The sequence below is a fragment of the Sinohyriopsis cumingii genome, chromosome 7, assembly GCF_028554795.1.
Source record: "Sinohyriopsis cumingii isolate HCF-2022 chromosome 7, ASM2855479v2, whole genome shotgun sequence".
Taxonomy (NCBI): Eukaryota; Metazoa; Mollusca; class Bivalvia; order Unionida; family Unionidae; genus Sinohyriopsis; species Sinohyriopsis cumingii.
In genome coordinates, this window is record NC_142967.1 from 76,278,444 (window position 1) to 76,294,823 (window position 16,380).

A 16,380-nucleotide genomic window follows, 5' to 3' on the forward strand; every position below is an offset into this window, starting at 1 on the left:
CACTTGGTCGACAAAATGACGGAATTGATCAAGAAAAATTGCTATGGATGTCAAAACGATCATCCCAGTCAAATTCAACACGATAAATGCCTAATGTTAAGTCAAGAAGAAAAATTGGACGAGTATCTGGACGAAGCTTGGAGTCTCATCTCGAACGAAGACGTGTTGCACCAGTGGTATAAAGACTTGCGTGAACATTCTTGTCCACCATTAACCACTCAAGAGATCCATCGTATCGAAGCTCTCCTGAATCAGAGTGAAGAAACAGAACGAATAACCGTTTATTCGTCAGACATTTTCAAGCAAAAAGTCAGGATCGAATTGACAACTTATTATTACCTGTGAAGAAGAAGAAAAAAAAACACAAAACAATGGATACCTGGGAACTTTATTACCTTTTGAACCACAGTTCGTACACTGCTTCTTGGAATCCCGTCGTCTGTGCTAAAGATGAACTCCCTCATCGCAAACCTAAAGACCATCAAGCTTACGTGATCAACACGGACGACAGTCATCTCCCAGGAACCCACTGGGTATCCGTTTACTTTCCTCAAGAAGGATGTGTGGAATATTTCGATTCGTACGGATTGCCCCCTTTGGAAGACGATATCATCGACTTTATGAGAAGAAATGCTCAAACCACCCGATTCAATAACGTGAAATTACAAGGCACAGATTCCTTGGTGTGTGGACAATATTGTGTGTATTTTCTGCATCATCGCAGCCTGGGCTATTCCTTAGAACATTTAGTGACTCATTTTGATCCTCGTTCTTCTGCTAGAAACGATGTGAAAGTAGATCGATGGTTTTGCGACCAGTATGCTTATCTTTTGTCTCAAGCTAGGAAACGTAGTGTCCATCAATGGCCTAATGATTTCCAACAGTGGAAATCACAATTTCATTCACAACGTTGTCAGCCTTGTTTAAAGTAGATTGTATTTGAAGAAAAGAATGTTAGTGATTTGAAAAAAATTGTTTGATGTTATCATGTTGAATTAATGTTAAAAATGTTGTTGTTTAGTGTTAAGTGATTTTTTGAATAAAAAATGTTGTGTTTTGAAAAAAATGCCTTTGTGGTTTGTTTAGCTATAAGAATGTTGGATTGATGCTCTTTCATTTCTTACTATCCCTCTCATGAACGTTGCGGCTCGAAAACCGTGTGGGGATGTTTTCCTTCACGTCCGCGCTTTCACTTTAAGAACCGGGTTGTTCCCAGTCTAGCCATCCATTGTCGACTCATCCTCCTAAGAAGATGTGCTCCAAACTAGCTAAGCTCAACGAAGCCTACGTGAATCTGCATAGGGTCAGACACAGTCTGATACCGAAGCCAGAAGAAATAGAGAATGTGAGAATGTTAAAAATCACTGAAGACCTGATAGAAGAGCTCTTCAGAGAAGAAATGAACAAGGAGAAAGAAGAATGGACAGAGAAGTACAGACTTCAGAGACAGCAGCAACAGCAACAACAGCAACAGCGGCAACAGCAGCAACCTGAAGCTGACAGAGGCTTTGTCGATTGTCGTATCGACACCAAAGAATTCTTCTTCTCTTTCCGAAGAAGCAGACCTATCGCCAGAAAGTCTATCCTCAGAGGACATCGCATTCTTAGAAACTAAAAAAGAATGCCATAGCAAAACAAAAAAACAGCCCTTTTCAGGGCTACCCCAATACTCTAGAAAAGAAGTAACGATAGATTTGCCAATGTATGAAGGTAGAGTAGTGTGAAAATAAACACTAACTCTTTATTAAAAAATGTGAGGGCATGTGTTTGTGTGATTGTGTTTGTAAGTGATAAAGTAGGTTGGTGTGGATAGTAGATTAAAATGATGTTTGTTTTTTTTTGGGCTGCTTGAGGTGTATATTTGGGGTTAGATTGGATTGCTTTGAGTATGTGGATAGTCTATTGAAGTGATTAATAAAAATTTTACAATAGTGATGGGTAGCATAAAAAAGTGAGCGAGTGTTTCTTTTAGGTCCGCGCGTTGTTGGTGTTTTTTTTGGTCATGATCTAGGTAAGATGAATTTTATGTTTTTAGGGGGATGTTTTCCTTCACGTCCGCGCTTTCAGTATAAATTGAAACTCGTTCGGCAGTCCAGCTACCCTTGTTGATTGATCAACACAGCCAGAAGAATGACTAGCAGAATAGTGAAACTGTTAGAACTCCAGATGCACCTGGAATATGCCAGGCGGATAGTAAACGAACTATCAGCGGAGGCTATCGTAGAAGAAGCAAGAATAAAGAAGGAAGAAGAGGAGAGAAGACAGAGGGAAGAGGAGGAAAAGAAAAGAGAAGAGATGATGTCGTTTAATATTCCTGAAACAGAGGATTGGGGTGTTGAAGCGAATCATCCTCCCTCTGCGCTCCCCAGAAGAAAGGTGAAAGAAGACTGGGGAAGAAGATGCGTGTGCGGTGCCAGGCCAGGAAGGTGCAACCATTAGATAGGTGCATCTGGAGTTTAAAAAAAACAGCCCTTTTCAGGGCTACCCAATAATCTAGAAAAGAAATAACTATTAATTTGCCAATGTGTAGGTAGAGTAGTGTGAAAATAAACACTAACTCTTTATTAATAGTGGAAGTGTATGTGTTTGTAAGAGCTAAGGTATGTTTGTGTGAATAGTAGATTATGGGTTTTTTAGCAAATGTGGAGAGTATAGTTAGGGTTATATTATATGAAATGAGAAAGTAGGGGGATGTTTTCCTTCACGTCCGCGCGATGTTGGGTCATCATCTAGGTAAGATCCATTTTATGTTTTAGGGGGATGTTTTCCTTCACGTTCGCGCTTTTCGTATAAGAACCCACAGTATTCGTTGTTCAAACCATTCTGCAAAGAATACAAAGAAGATGGCGTCAAACCACCTTAACAAAATGGAAAAATTGCAAAACGTCATGGACAATTTAGGAATGTTTGAGCAAATGTTGGTTAACCTAAACGAGGATCACTACTCATATAGTCCCCATAGAGTGAAGATGGAGATAAACAATTTACGAAAAATGAAGGTAATCATTAGTGATCTGTTGAAAGAAATAAAGGAGGAAAAGGAGGATGAAGAGGAAAGGATAAGGATGAGAGAATGGAATGAAAAAATTGAAAAAGAAGAAGAAAATGAAAAGAGGAAGAAAGAAGAGGAGGAAGAGAAGAAGAAAGAAGAGGAGAAGAAAAAAAAGAAAGAGAAGAAGAGTGTAGGAGATAAAATAAGAACTTGGTGGAGGAAAAGAAGAAATTAGAAGAAGAAGAAGAAAACCCAAAGGCCCTTTTCAGGGCCAGCCATATTTCTCGAAAAGAGATAGTCTTTCCATTGCCTACCCCTTTTTTTAAAAAAAAAATCCCATGTTAAATTCCCCTTGTACGTAAAGTGTCCCACGATTTATTCCCATGTTAAATTCCCCTTGTACGTATAGTATCCCACGATTTATTCCCATGTTAAATTCCCCTTGTACGTATAGTATCCCACGATTTATTCCCATGTTAAATTCCCCTTGTACGTATAGTATCCCACGATTTTATTCCCATGTTAATTCCCCTTGTACGTAAAGTGTCCCACGATTTTTCTCCATGTTAAATTTCCATTGTACGTAAAGTGTCCCAAGGGTGTTTTTAATGCTAATTCCCATTGTACGTAAAGTGTCCCCATATACTACTTACATACATGTTAATATTTTCTATGTGCAACTGATTGACAAAAATGATGGATAGAAACAAGTCTGTTCAGTATAACAGGTTACTATTGTATCACTTTCATTTCAAACGAGAATTTGGAGACCTCATTTCACTTGTTTGTTTTTTTGGATCTACTTACAGTTAGTTCAAGATAAATTAATTCCGGATGAAAGTGAGTTGTCTCCATTACAAACGAGGTTAATTGATAGGTACAAAACAGACGGTACCAAAATTTGTTCCGTACTTTAAAAATACATCTCATTCAGAAATCCGAAATATATGGACGGATAGAATTATGTCTGGACAATAACTTTGGATGAAACCTTATATTGAACGGAACGTATGTCTGAGACAATAAGATATAACTGATTTCGAAAAGAAAATTCTTCAAACTAATCCGTTCGGGTCGTAAAATATCAGGAACGAATAATATAAATATTATAACTAGATGAAAATACATTTACTAAATGCCAGGAAGATCTAAAATGTTCCTGGAGACCAATTATTAACGCTGAATTTGTGTCATTTATTCTTTAAAGAAACAAACAAACAAACGAGACAAAATGACTGAACCGATTTATGATGGCCTTACAGCGTTAGATTTATCCATATAGTTGATGTATAAATTCCACAATAAATTGTTGAAAACATATGTGGTGATAAACTGAGATTGTGAATTACTGATAGGAATATTTATGCATTTGTGTCGAGACACAAAATGTTTAGAATGAGATGAAGTATAACGTTGAGTTATATTACGCAAGTCACTATTCAACGAACAACATATCTGGTTTACTAAACACAAGATAGAAGTTCCTGGACTTTTCAAAAATGTGTTATACTGTGTTAAGATTATTAACCTTTTGGGTTAGGGTAAAGACCTTGTCGGGTTAAGGTCAAAGCAGTTGATTAAAAACAAAGGCGAAAAGTGTTTGCTAACGAATACCTCTAAAAATTGCGTGACCATAAAGAGTTTTGTAATTCGAAATGTACAAAGATTGCTTATATAATAAATTAACAATTAATTACAAAGATATTAATTTTCTACGTTCTACATATATGTGATGCGCAATATTACATTAAAAATGTGGCATTGTCTCTTTATGAGTACAAGCGTGTTTGGGTGACAATATAAAAAAATGACCTTACGGACATGCAAGCATGTCGTTGAATTACATGCGAACCTCGTCTTCGGTGATGAAGGAGAAAGCACTCGATAGCCAAAGGGATATGCAAGCCTCATTAAAATTGTCTCCTTCAGTCCTTTTCAAAGTATGTAAAGTGTTTCATTTTATTTCATCCAAAACGAACATATTTTTGAAAAAGAACTTTCATTGAGTTTGTTCATTTGCTGTCACAGCTTACTAAAATCCTAACACTCTAAAGTCTTTGATTACATAGTTGCACTTTTGTACTGTTGTACATAATACTATTTCGTATGTCTTCCATTAAATCGTGTCTAGTTTGGTGGGTTGCTTACTTCTTACGTCGTCGACATTGCCACAGTCATACAGTCATCTAAGACAATTAAAGATTACTGGTAAATACTATTGCTCTTATTATCAACAGGCTATATCACCTTCTCATTTTCATTTGTGTGTGTGAGTATGATTAGACCTTTAACGTAGCTTCAATAATATTGGTCATATCATTTCTGAATAACCACCTTATTTTTGCAAGTACAGATAAGTCGGACAGAGAAACATGACTTAGTCGAAAGGTTTTTCTTTTCTTTTCATTCGGGTTCGGTGCAAATATAGTCTTTACAGTCAATCACTCTATCGATTATCATCCTGTGAAACTCTGGAGATTGTATTTAATCAATTGCATTGTTTACCTGTGTATGTGGTTTTGATTTTCAAGGTAGCTTTAACAATTGTTCAGTTATATTTCTACGACATCTGCGATGTGGCAGTTTATAGTGATGTATAGTACTGTGGCATCATTCCGCAGTCATGCTATCATAAGGTCCCTCCAAATCACGTTATTCTAATACCAGGCCAACCAGTCCTAATACTAACCTCTTAATGCTGAGCGCCAACTGAGGCAGATGCTTGTACCACGTTTGTTATCTTTGGTATGACCTGTCGCAAAGGACACAAAATAGAGGTACAATTTATTTTCCAAATTTATTCCATGCGCACAACGCGGTGGGTGTAGTTTTGGTACAAATATATTTTTGCATTACCTGCCTCTAGTTATAACTTTATCAATTTATCTTTTGATTTGCCTTGTTCGACATTTATCCCAAACATATTTAATCACAAATCTGTATGTGTCATGAAGATATCATAGCTAATCGACTTCAAATTCGATTGCTTTTATAAGATATCGTGATGTCTTTCAGAAGTACTTTACCCTATTATTCACAATGCATTGTTAGCATCTTCCCTTTAATATAAAATGATATCAAGAAACTATTTGATACAATAAATACATTTAGACTTACCTTTAGAATTGCTGTCTGTAAAGTTTGTTCCGGTTTAATACTGTTAGGTGTGTACGTGATGCAATCATATGTTCGATTGACTTATTCGATTCCATTTTATTTCCATTCTTATTAGGAATTATTTCTTCAAGATAGGTTGACATCTTTACTGTTCATCACATGCACCAGTATAGGAGGTTTCAGTGAAACTTGAAAGCAACATGTACATCAACACACATCACAAGTGCATTATATATGTACACACACACACATTTTATTTCATCAATATAATGTTGGTAGAAGTCATTCGGCTTTGTCTGTCCATGTTTTCTAGGTGAGTAGATGCACATAAAACATAATGCTGTTTTCGTTTTGTGTTGAGTTTAAAGCCATTTTTCAACACATAGGATATACATGACAACGATAAAAACTGGTGGAGGAAGAGCCCGGAAAAAACACCGGTTAGAACACCAGACCCACGGAAAGCACTGGTAAGCTTTCTCACATGCCCACATTGGTCGCGCCTGAGAAACGAACCCAGGTGAGATGTTGGTGATCGGTAAAGACAAGCGCTTCAGACGACTCACATACCCGGGACCCCCCGAACAAATTAATCTTTTAGGTTATTAAAATCTGCGATACCAAAAGTTTTATCTCAGTATTTCATACAAACAATCTAGCGTCCTTGCTGTTTTCATTGAACTCTACAATTTATTTTTGACAACATTAATGACATTTCACGCCTATTCATTTTGTAATCGACTCTATTAAGATCAAATACTTTGAGTAGGTTTCTGCTTCCAGCAATTTACCTAGGTATAACAAATTTTGATACTGTTACGCTGTTTTCAAATAGTATCATATTAACTCGTTTTTTTTACTTTTGACTCCACTAATAAAAAGTATTGTTTTCTTCTGCATAGTAAATAAACGTTTCTTGGAATCGAGGCTTATGCTGTCATTTAATTTTAAACGAATAAGTAAAAATTGTGTTGCTTAGCAACGTATAAATCAATATTAAATCCCAAAGTAATATACAAATTGTTCAAATCTGTCAAGAGCTATTTCATATACAGAATCATCGTGTGTTGTTTTAAATCTCATTTTCTTTTCCACAAATTCTATATCTGCTCTCTCTCTCTGTGTCTCTAAATATCTCTATCGCTGTTGATTGTAAATGGTTTTAATATATTACTATATCTTTAAATGTGATGTGAAAGTAGCTGAATATAACAAAATGTATTTACTTACACAAAATACTTAATCCATTCTTCGTCATAAACTTCTTTCTATTAACGATGTTTATTTCAATATTATCATCACTTAATCCTAGACGTAAATCGATATAACTTGTAGAGCATTGTATTATATATTTATTAATGCTTGAAATTAGCAAATCAACAGCTGCATTTACTTGTATATTGTTTGTTAAGAAAAACAGTTTAAACCACACATCCCATCCAAACGTACAAACAAATAGATATTATATCTTGATCCTGACATTTCCGCTGTCGTTTTATAATCATTACAATCTTGAATCACCTCTCTAAAATAGATTTGTGCCATTATTTGCTGAGTAAAATATTTTGAATTATCACTATGATTTCCCTAGGTTTGCACACAGGATTAGCACCTTACAGATGTGCTATTCTTAGTTTTCTTTATGAGATGAGTAGTTTATTTTTGATAATACTTTTAAAACAACCCCAAGTAATGCTGGTCTAATTTTAGCTTTCAGTTTGTTTTCTAAGGTTCTTGTACCGCCTTTCACTAGGTTTAAAACTCAGAAACAATTACATGATTAGGTCAGGTTTGTATAATATAGAATGATCTTCATGATCTAGTTCTCTTTTTAAACAAGTGATTTGCATATATTTTGCAATATATAGATAATACTAAAAGTACTAACGAATGAATAACAATTAATATTTTATTCTCGATAGATAGATAGATAGATAGATAGATAGATAGATAGATAGATATCAATTGCAGACTGAATAAAGATATAATTTAACAATTAATATTTGCCACTATACTCTACAAAAATGGCATCTACTTACTTTCTTAGCTTTTCTTTCATGATTTTTGATACTGCCTTGCGACACTATTGATTTTTTGTATTTGGTAGGTGTGGGTTAAAGGTTCAAAAATAAGAAAAGAAAATTGGTTTTCTTTTCTACACTTCGTACTCTTTCGGATCATGCCTAATAAGAACATTATCAATATTTTTCAGCAAGTCATCATTCTGGGTCATACGAACTTAAATATTACTTGGAATGCTGTGATTAGTCAAATGGACATCACCAGTAATTTATCTCTCTCTCTCTCTCTCTCTCTCTCTCTCTCTCTCTCTCTCTCTCTGTTGACGAATGTATGCTGACATTAGGAACCAAAATACTCCTACAATAAAATAAATAATAACAAAAAATGATTATTCTTTCCCAGCCGATATGTTCTCGAATGATGTTTGTGTGCTACGTTGAATCATTTTCTAAATACTAAATTTAGGTGTATGTTTGTTTTATCTGCCTATGATATTTAGTTTGTACCTGCTTAATGTTCTTTCTCTGCACTCCCACAAACAATTACGTTACAACATTACCTAAAACGGCTCCTGTTGTGAGAGCAGTTTACGCCTTGTTTAATATTTTATAGACTGAGCAAGAGCCTAGATAGTCAATGGAGGCGAGTCTGGTATCTACATTTAACCATTTGTTTCAGATGAAATAATACGTAATAACAGTAAACTATTAAAATTCTGCACAAATGGCCTTATGTCATTTTTTTCTTCTATTCTGAATTATTAACTTTGAAGCCTAAATGCATTATAAATAAAAAAAATTTCGTGTAACCAAAGATAGGTACAAATATTTTGAACATTTACGCAGTATTTGCTTAATCAGTTCATGGAACGAATGTAGATGACATGCCTTGTCACACCATATTTTTCATTCTTTGCACGAGTATAATTGATTCATGATAGCGCTAATGCTAAGAATACGTGGTTGTCTTTCAAATTACCTTTCTACGAATTGATTTGTGCGTGGACTGCTCCATGGTTGAACGTATGCAGAAAATTATCAACCACATCTATAAGCAGTCCATATGAACTTATTTTGTTTTTAAAACCAACTTTTGACTTCGAAATCAGCTCCAAGAAACCATACGCTATGATACGTCCTGTCACCCTAAACAACTATTAAACTCCAGTACACTGGCGTCGCGAGTGTTCCTTGCGCCCGATTGAGGGGGTGAGTTGTTCTTAAGTGTCGCTCCTACTTTGCTACATATACCAGTTTTAACCTCCCTCCTCCTTTGCATCCTGCCCTTATAAGTTTTGTGCAGAATTGTCCCAGTTACGCTTAGTGAAGGTCAAATACAATATAAATTTCAGCAGCAAACCCAATAGCTCCTGTCGACGCGATCCTTTGCCTGGCGCCCAGGGGCAATAGCCCTATTCCTACTTCACACTCAACTATCTTAGCGCCGCAAATGCTCCCTCATTTCAGCATAAATTTCATCATGCGTAAAAATTAATTGAATCTTTATATGTACATTTTTGTATTAATCTTTATTTTGTCTATCCTTATCATTTTTAAGTAAAATAATTATTTGGAACCCACGAATTAATTGATTTTTAAAACTTTCCTATTAAGAAAAATTGGGCCTTTGCTAATAGTTGTTTTTCCGTTGTAGTTTTTCTTAATGTTCTACATTTATGATCAGGATGTTCGCAGTCCTCATTTCCATGTTGTTAGCTTTTCAATATATAGTCTGCGACATTAAAATATCTTCATAAGACAATATAGTAATTTTCTGCAAGATATATTCATGTTTGGATGTAATTATTTAGCATTACATTGCATGAAAGAGAAAATTTCATATAAATCGTCATACAATAGGAGGAAGTAAAAGGTTGGAATCCTAGACTATTGCATAATACTATTACCGTGTTTCAGATTTGACCGATACTCTGTCTGATTACATCAGAGAGAAATTGGCCGGCAGTGCTATATCCGCTATGAAGCCACGTAAGATGCAATTTTATTCTTTCATTTATTCTAGTTCACTGATTTTACACCATTTTAGTTGTCATGTCCTCTGTCTAAACAGCAAGTGAGTTAATTCTTCATTGTTCTATTGCCCTTGGCGTATCCCGCAACAACAGACGAATTCATAAAGCCCATCTACGTGAATCTGCCACCAGCAGTATCTCAGTTGTTGTTTATTAAAAATTTCAATGTGACCCGAGCCAGTCTTGATTTGGGCATATTGTGAAACGCTACGCAATGTCCATTATTGTACTCAGCTTCTCAAATTAATAGACTCGTGCTGCCCTAACGGTTGTCACGTGGACACTTTATACTATGAAATATATGAAGATTTCCAATGAAGTCATACTGCTGTATCAAGTCTGAGTAAAATTTCAATATCAAGCGACAATATGTACAATAGACCATAACAAAAACTCCAAGCTCTTATAATGTTGGTACATGGCTATTTCTGTCAGGTGGATCCGTCATTTGCTTATTCACGGTCTGGAGGTTTTATTTGTGACCAAATTGTAATTAAACTTGCTATATGAGCTTGTATCAACATGATTTTGGAGAACATCAAACGGGCAAATTCAGTTGCAAAATTGATGTAAACTTGGACAACTTAGTGAACACCAGACACTAGAAGACCCGTTTCTCGTGAAACGAAAATAACTAAAGACATGAAAAAGAATCTGATGAACATTGTTTTTCTTTTAACATAAACATGATTGCTAACAATTTTCATAACAAACGAAATTTGCAGATATTAACCTTATCATATTTCAGTTAGATCAGTTGGTTCTTGCATTTTAACTCAATGACAATGTTGTGTTGTCAATAATCCTGATAGACTAATTGTATGGAGGTGTTAAATTTCAAAGCCGGTTTTGATGAAACTAGGTAGTTGGCGTTGCATTAGTACGATCTCTTAAATGTGTAATTAACCAGCGTCCGTGGAGTCAATTAGTTAGAAACGTTTTTCGGTTCTGATAGTCTAATATTGTGAGTGCTTTTTCTGAGGCTTTATCATCGAAAACAATGATATTAAGTGATTTAAAAAAAATTAATGTCAATTGTATTATCTAGTGATTTTAGCTATGTCTTAGACGAGTTCGATATTAACGATATTATCTGATCTACAACTGCATGCCCTTGTATACCATAGGAATTTTTATATGGACATAATTTAACTGTAATTGATTTTTGTCACTAATCCTCGAATGAATTTGAAAATCAGCGTACATATTAAGGTTGAAGTAATAAAAGCCAAGTAAAGGATAGTAGTATGGTGGGACAATATAGCGTCAATGACAAAATACATTACAGAACCGCTGAGACGATATAGCGTCAAGATGTATAGTGTCAATGGGAATTATCATTACAGACCCTCTTGCGACTGTATAGCGTCAAGATGTATAGCGACAATGGGAAAATACATTACAGGTAAGGTGACGTCACATGACTGAAAATTGGTAACAACTTAGCAAGGGGCTGACCTCAATCGCGACCAAAGAGCGGAAACAAAACTAAATCGTTTTGGTGGGAAAGAGACAGAGATAACACATACAACAGACAACACACAAACATAAACAACTATACAACCGACTAAAAAGATTTTAGGCAAAAAAGCAAATCTTTTCGAGGCATATGAGTGGCCCTGACAAGGGCCTTTGGGTTTATGTTAACATCATTCCATTAACATAGAGGGCATTGCACAGGTCTTCTTCTCTTCCTCAAACTTCTGACTTCTGGTCCGAAGATGAGAACTCTCTTCAAACAGTCTTGTCTCTCCACATAAATTCTTCTTTTCCAAATGCTCGTATCGGTTATCCGGGTAATTGTGCATGATGATCTGACATACATGGGTAAGTCCGTAAGGGACAGCATTGACGATACGAGAGTAGATGATTCTACGTTTGCCCACATCTTGTGACGAGAAAAGCTGAAGGGAATGAACTGAACCGGGTTATTTATAGTGGAAGAGCGGATCGAAACGGATTGAGTTTATTCACCAATCCTAACACATGTTACAAAATTCAGTCACAGTGTGGAGTCTGTCTTCCAATCCGAAGAGATTCGCATTCCCTAGATAGGTACGCTAGCGTCTGTGCGCAGTCAATCCATGCGACAGAGTTTTCAAACATGACGGAAACTAAGAAGACGATGAATTGGAGTGCACCAGCTGTGGAGACCAGAATCGATGGCATAGCATCGGCTATCAAAGTTAACACAGGCCTACTTCCAGAAGAGGTCGATTTTAATTAGGATTTAGTCTATTTTCTTTCTTCTTCGCAAGAATTTGTTTCAGTACCAGTACCTTCGCCACCTTCTCCTTCTGCACCACACACCGAGGATTTTAAACAGAGACAGAAAGAAGAATTGGAGAAATTTTTACAACAGCAGAAAGAAGCAGAACAAGCTTGTCTCCTTCAGCAACAACAGCAAGAAGAAGAGGCAAGAAGAAGGAAAGGACAAGAGGTACAAGAAGCAGTAGCAGAGAAGAAACAAGGTGTAGGAGAGAAGGAGGACAGTGAAAGTCAAAGGTGACGGTGCTCTTAGACATTTTGGCAGAGTTAAGGAGTTTGAAACAAATGTATCAGACTTCCTTAATGCGACCCAAGTGGAAAAGACCTTCTCGAGCCAAGCAACCCAACACTGTTACTACGCATGCGTTACCACCCCTAGTGATTTCTACCAAATGATCATCGACTGGAGCCAGTCCAGAAAAGGCCTTGGTCGTGGTAAAGGCTTAAGGCGGTTAAAACTGATTACGTCACGTTGCTGAGTTTGCTTTTTAAGCGAACAAATACCCAACGGTCCTTTTCACGACCACACACTTCTCTCAAAAAGAGATATTATTTCAATTGCCAAAATCAATTAAAACTCAAAATCCATTTTTTATCCATGATGTACTCGTATGTGTGTGTGTGAGCGTGCTTGAAGGTAGGTTCTTATTCTAAAACATCCAAACTAAGAGACACTTACGTTTTTTGCCTGGTCTATTCTTGTACTAATTTTACAAATTAATATCACAACACAACACTTTAAAAAGTTCATAGCCTTCTTGTGTCTTTTGTTCACAGTGTCTACTTTTTGAATTTCGTTACTTCCATAAGTTTGTTCTCCTCTTCTTCCTCACTTTCTCCTCGTCTTCTTTTCTTTTCCTTTTTATCTTTCTGTACGTGTCTTGGTTCTTCCTTGGGGGGTGGGGGGGTGGGGGTACCTCTCCATCTTCCTGTTCGGAAACCCCTCTTCTTCTTGCTCCTGCTGTTTCTTAGGGCATTCTGAAGACGAATATCCTTTCTCTCGACAATGATAACAGGTATCTTGACTTTTGTCTCTTCTGACACCTGTTTTGCTTTATGACGGTCTGGACACTCTGAAGACCAGTGTCCATTCGTCTTACAGAAATAGCAAGTATCTTGACTTTTAACTCTAAAGGAGGGGGAGTAGTCCATCGGCGTGTCTGGAGAAACCTTTCTTATGACAACTCGCAAAGCTCTGATCAGACGTTCGATCTGTGTGTGCTCTGCCATCGTACTAGTCAGTTTGAGAGTGAAATGAATACTGGAAGGGAAGACACTAACCCTTTATATATACACTGATCTGACATGATATAAAGGGATCCATGGCGATTAAAATGTAGTCATTTGACTTTTTCAGTCAAGATGAAACGATCGCATCATGTCGTAGAGAAAGGAGAAGAAAGTAAGATTCAGAAACGTTATTTCTCGCCTCGGATGGCTGAAGTCTTGGCACAAATTCATGCCAGTGATTTTAAAGATGACATGAGTGAGTCCGAATCCAGACCCAGTGATCATACATCCAAACTATGTTCACTACTATTAGTAAACCCTGAAAAGTACTACCACAATCGAGAGACGAAAAAGCGCTCTTCTAGAATATTTAGTACCACGGCTTACGCGTATACAGTGACGTTTAAGATTTTAAGTCCCACGTACCCCTTGAGAAAGTAGAAGGGTTCGTCATCGAGATGTGGGATTCTTTGTTAACCACACTGAAAAGGCAATGTCAAGCCAAAGAAGACGATCGCTTGAGACTTTGCATTCATCACGACAGTTTGATGTCCCCAGTTTGGATCGAGTTTAGCAGTTCGTCAGAACTGTCACCTTCCAAAGTCGTCGACAAGATTCAACACGTGCAACAATCCAATAACAAGCTTCACATTCCCGATGCGAAAGCGACACTGTTCATGACCCACGTTTCTCTTCCCCAAGGGACCGGACAACGCAAAAACTGGTACTGGTCGACAACCTTCATAGAATCAAGCGTAGCCTTGCACAAATTAACAATCCTCAAGTCCAGATGTGTTTAGCCCGTGCCATCGTGGTGGGACGAATGTATGCCGACAAGAAAACGACACTTTGGTTTGGAAAAGAGTCTGGAAAACAATTCAACAATCGGACCTAGCCAAAACAACGAATAGAAGCAGAACTCCTGTTACAGCAAGCTGGTCTGTCGAAAGACACACCCTGTGGCATTGCTGAAATGCAAAAATTGCAAGATGTCATGGCTTCACGCTACACGTTGAACGCGCATCCTCAAGAAGTGCGCGGACATCTATTATTTCGAGGCAAATATTTCAAAGACGGAAAATACATTCACGTTTATCATCACGATGAACATTTAGATGCCATGAACAGTATCACCGCATTCTTGGGATACGGATATTACTGTGAGAAATGTGAATATGGCTATAATAATCGAGAGCAACACAAGTATTGTAGATGGAAATGCTCTGGATCTTTGGCCACTCAATCCTGCCTGAACAAAGGATGAGAACGAGTGCATTGCCCAGCGTGTCAGCGTACTTTTGTCAGCCCTACTTGTTACCAACAACATTTGAAGAAGTAAGGTTCACAGCAGAAAAGTGCTTGTCAACTCCTGAGATTGTGCCGTACTTGTGGACAAGGTATACGTACCAACAATGCCAAGGCACACGTATGTTCAGGGAGGAAACGATATAACATTTGTCCCCAAATCGTAGACTTTGAACACGAATGCTTCATTCAAAAATACTATTCCAAACAAGAGGAGGAAGATGACGAGAAGAAAGGCAATTTCATATTTTTCGATTGCCAATGCATGCAACCACATTCCTGATTTCTGCGTGGCTCACCGATCGTGCGAAAAGTGCATCCAAGAGCCTACCTTTAGTCATTGCCCTCTCTACAGCAAGATTACTGGAGGACGTGAAAAACTATTTAGGAGACCGATTTCGCCTAATGGATCTTAGACCCCATCGATGAGACGTGGAGCCAAGAGGACATCGAACGTTAGGGAGATTGTAATCGCCATGCCACGGTGATGGCTCACAATTTTTCGAGATACGATGGACAATTTCTTTTGAGATACGATACGGAACTAGGTACCGAACGTCCGAAAGTGAACGGAGCCAAAATCATTTTCATGCAAGTGAGTCAAGTACAATTTAAAGATTCGATGAGTTACTTGGCCATGCCATTGATTCTAATGCCTAAAACGTTTGAAATGACAGAAATGGCCAAAGACTATTTTCCATACTTTTCAATACCGAAGCCAACCAACACGTTGTTCTAACCCATTTGCCTGAGGCTTACTTCTACGACCTCGACAACATTCGTACCGAACAATGAGAAGCCTTCTACGCTTGGTACGAGACTCACACCTCCGACCCCTTCGACTTTCTGGAAGAAATGTTAATGTATTGTCGTTCCGACGTGAACATTTTACGGCGTTGCTGTGGAAAATTTAGAGAATTCTTCACAGAACACAAAGTGATCGATCCTTTGAAGGAGACATGTACCATGGCCAAAGCGTGTTCCTTAGTATACCGCCAAACGTCATGCCCGAAAGCACCCTGGCTGTCATCAGACCTCAAACGACCAACTTTATCAAACGTCAATTCAAAGCCCTACGCTGGCTACATTACTTGTGCGACAAGGAAGACAAAATGATCCAACATGCCCGCAACGGAGGAGGCCAAGAGACCATCGGAAGGTATTCGGTTGATGGTTGGGACTTAGAAGACCTCAAGATCGTGTACGAGTTTAACGGTTGCTTATTTCACAGATGACCCATATGTTACCCTCAACGTGACACCAAAAATCAGTTTTTACAATGGACCATGAAAGACGTGTGTCAGGCCACATATCAGCAACGTTTGAAATTAGAACAGCATGGATACCAAGTGGTGGAAATGTGGGAACATGAATACGATCACCGTTTGAAAACTGATCCCGAGTTTCAACGGAT

General features: G+C 37.5%; 1 protein-coding gene across 1 annotated transcript in view; it reads left to right on the top strand.

Annotated features, from left to right (window-relative positions):
• The window catches only part of LOC149795549 (prominin-1-like), a 149,683-nt gene that overhangs the window by 41,689 nt on the left and 91,614 nt on the right, over positions 1-16,380 (top strand). Inside the window, exons 5-6 of the mRNA XM_089963819.1 lie at positions 8,322-8,394; positions 10,048-10,119. Coding sequence (XP_089819945.1) covers positions 8,322-8,394; positions 10,048-10,119 — 145 coding nt within the window. The remainder of the gene's footprint in view (positions 1-8,321; positions 8,395-10,047; positions 10,120-16,380) is intronic.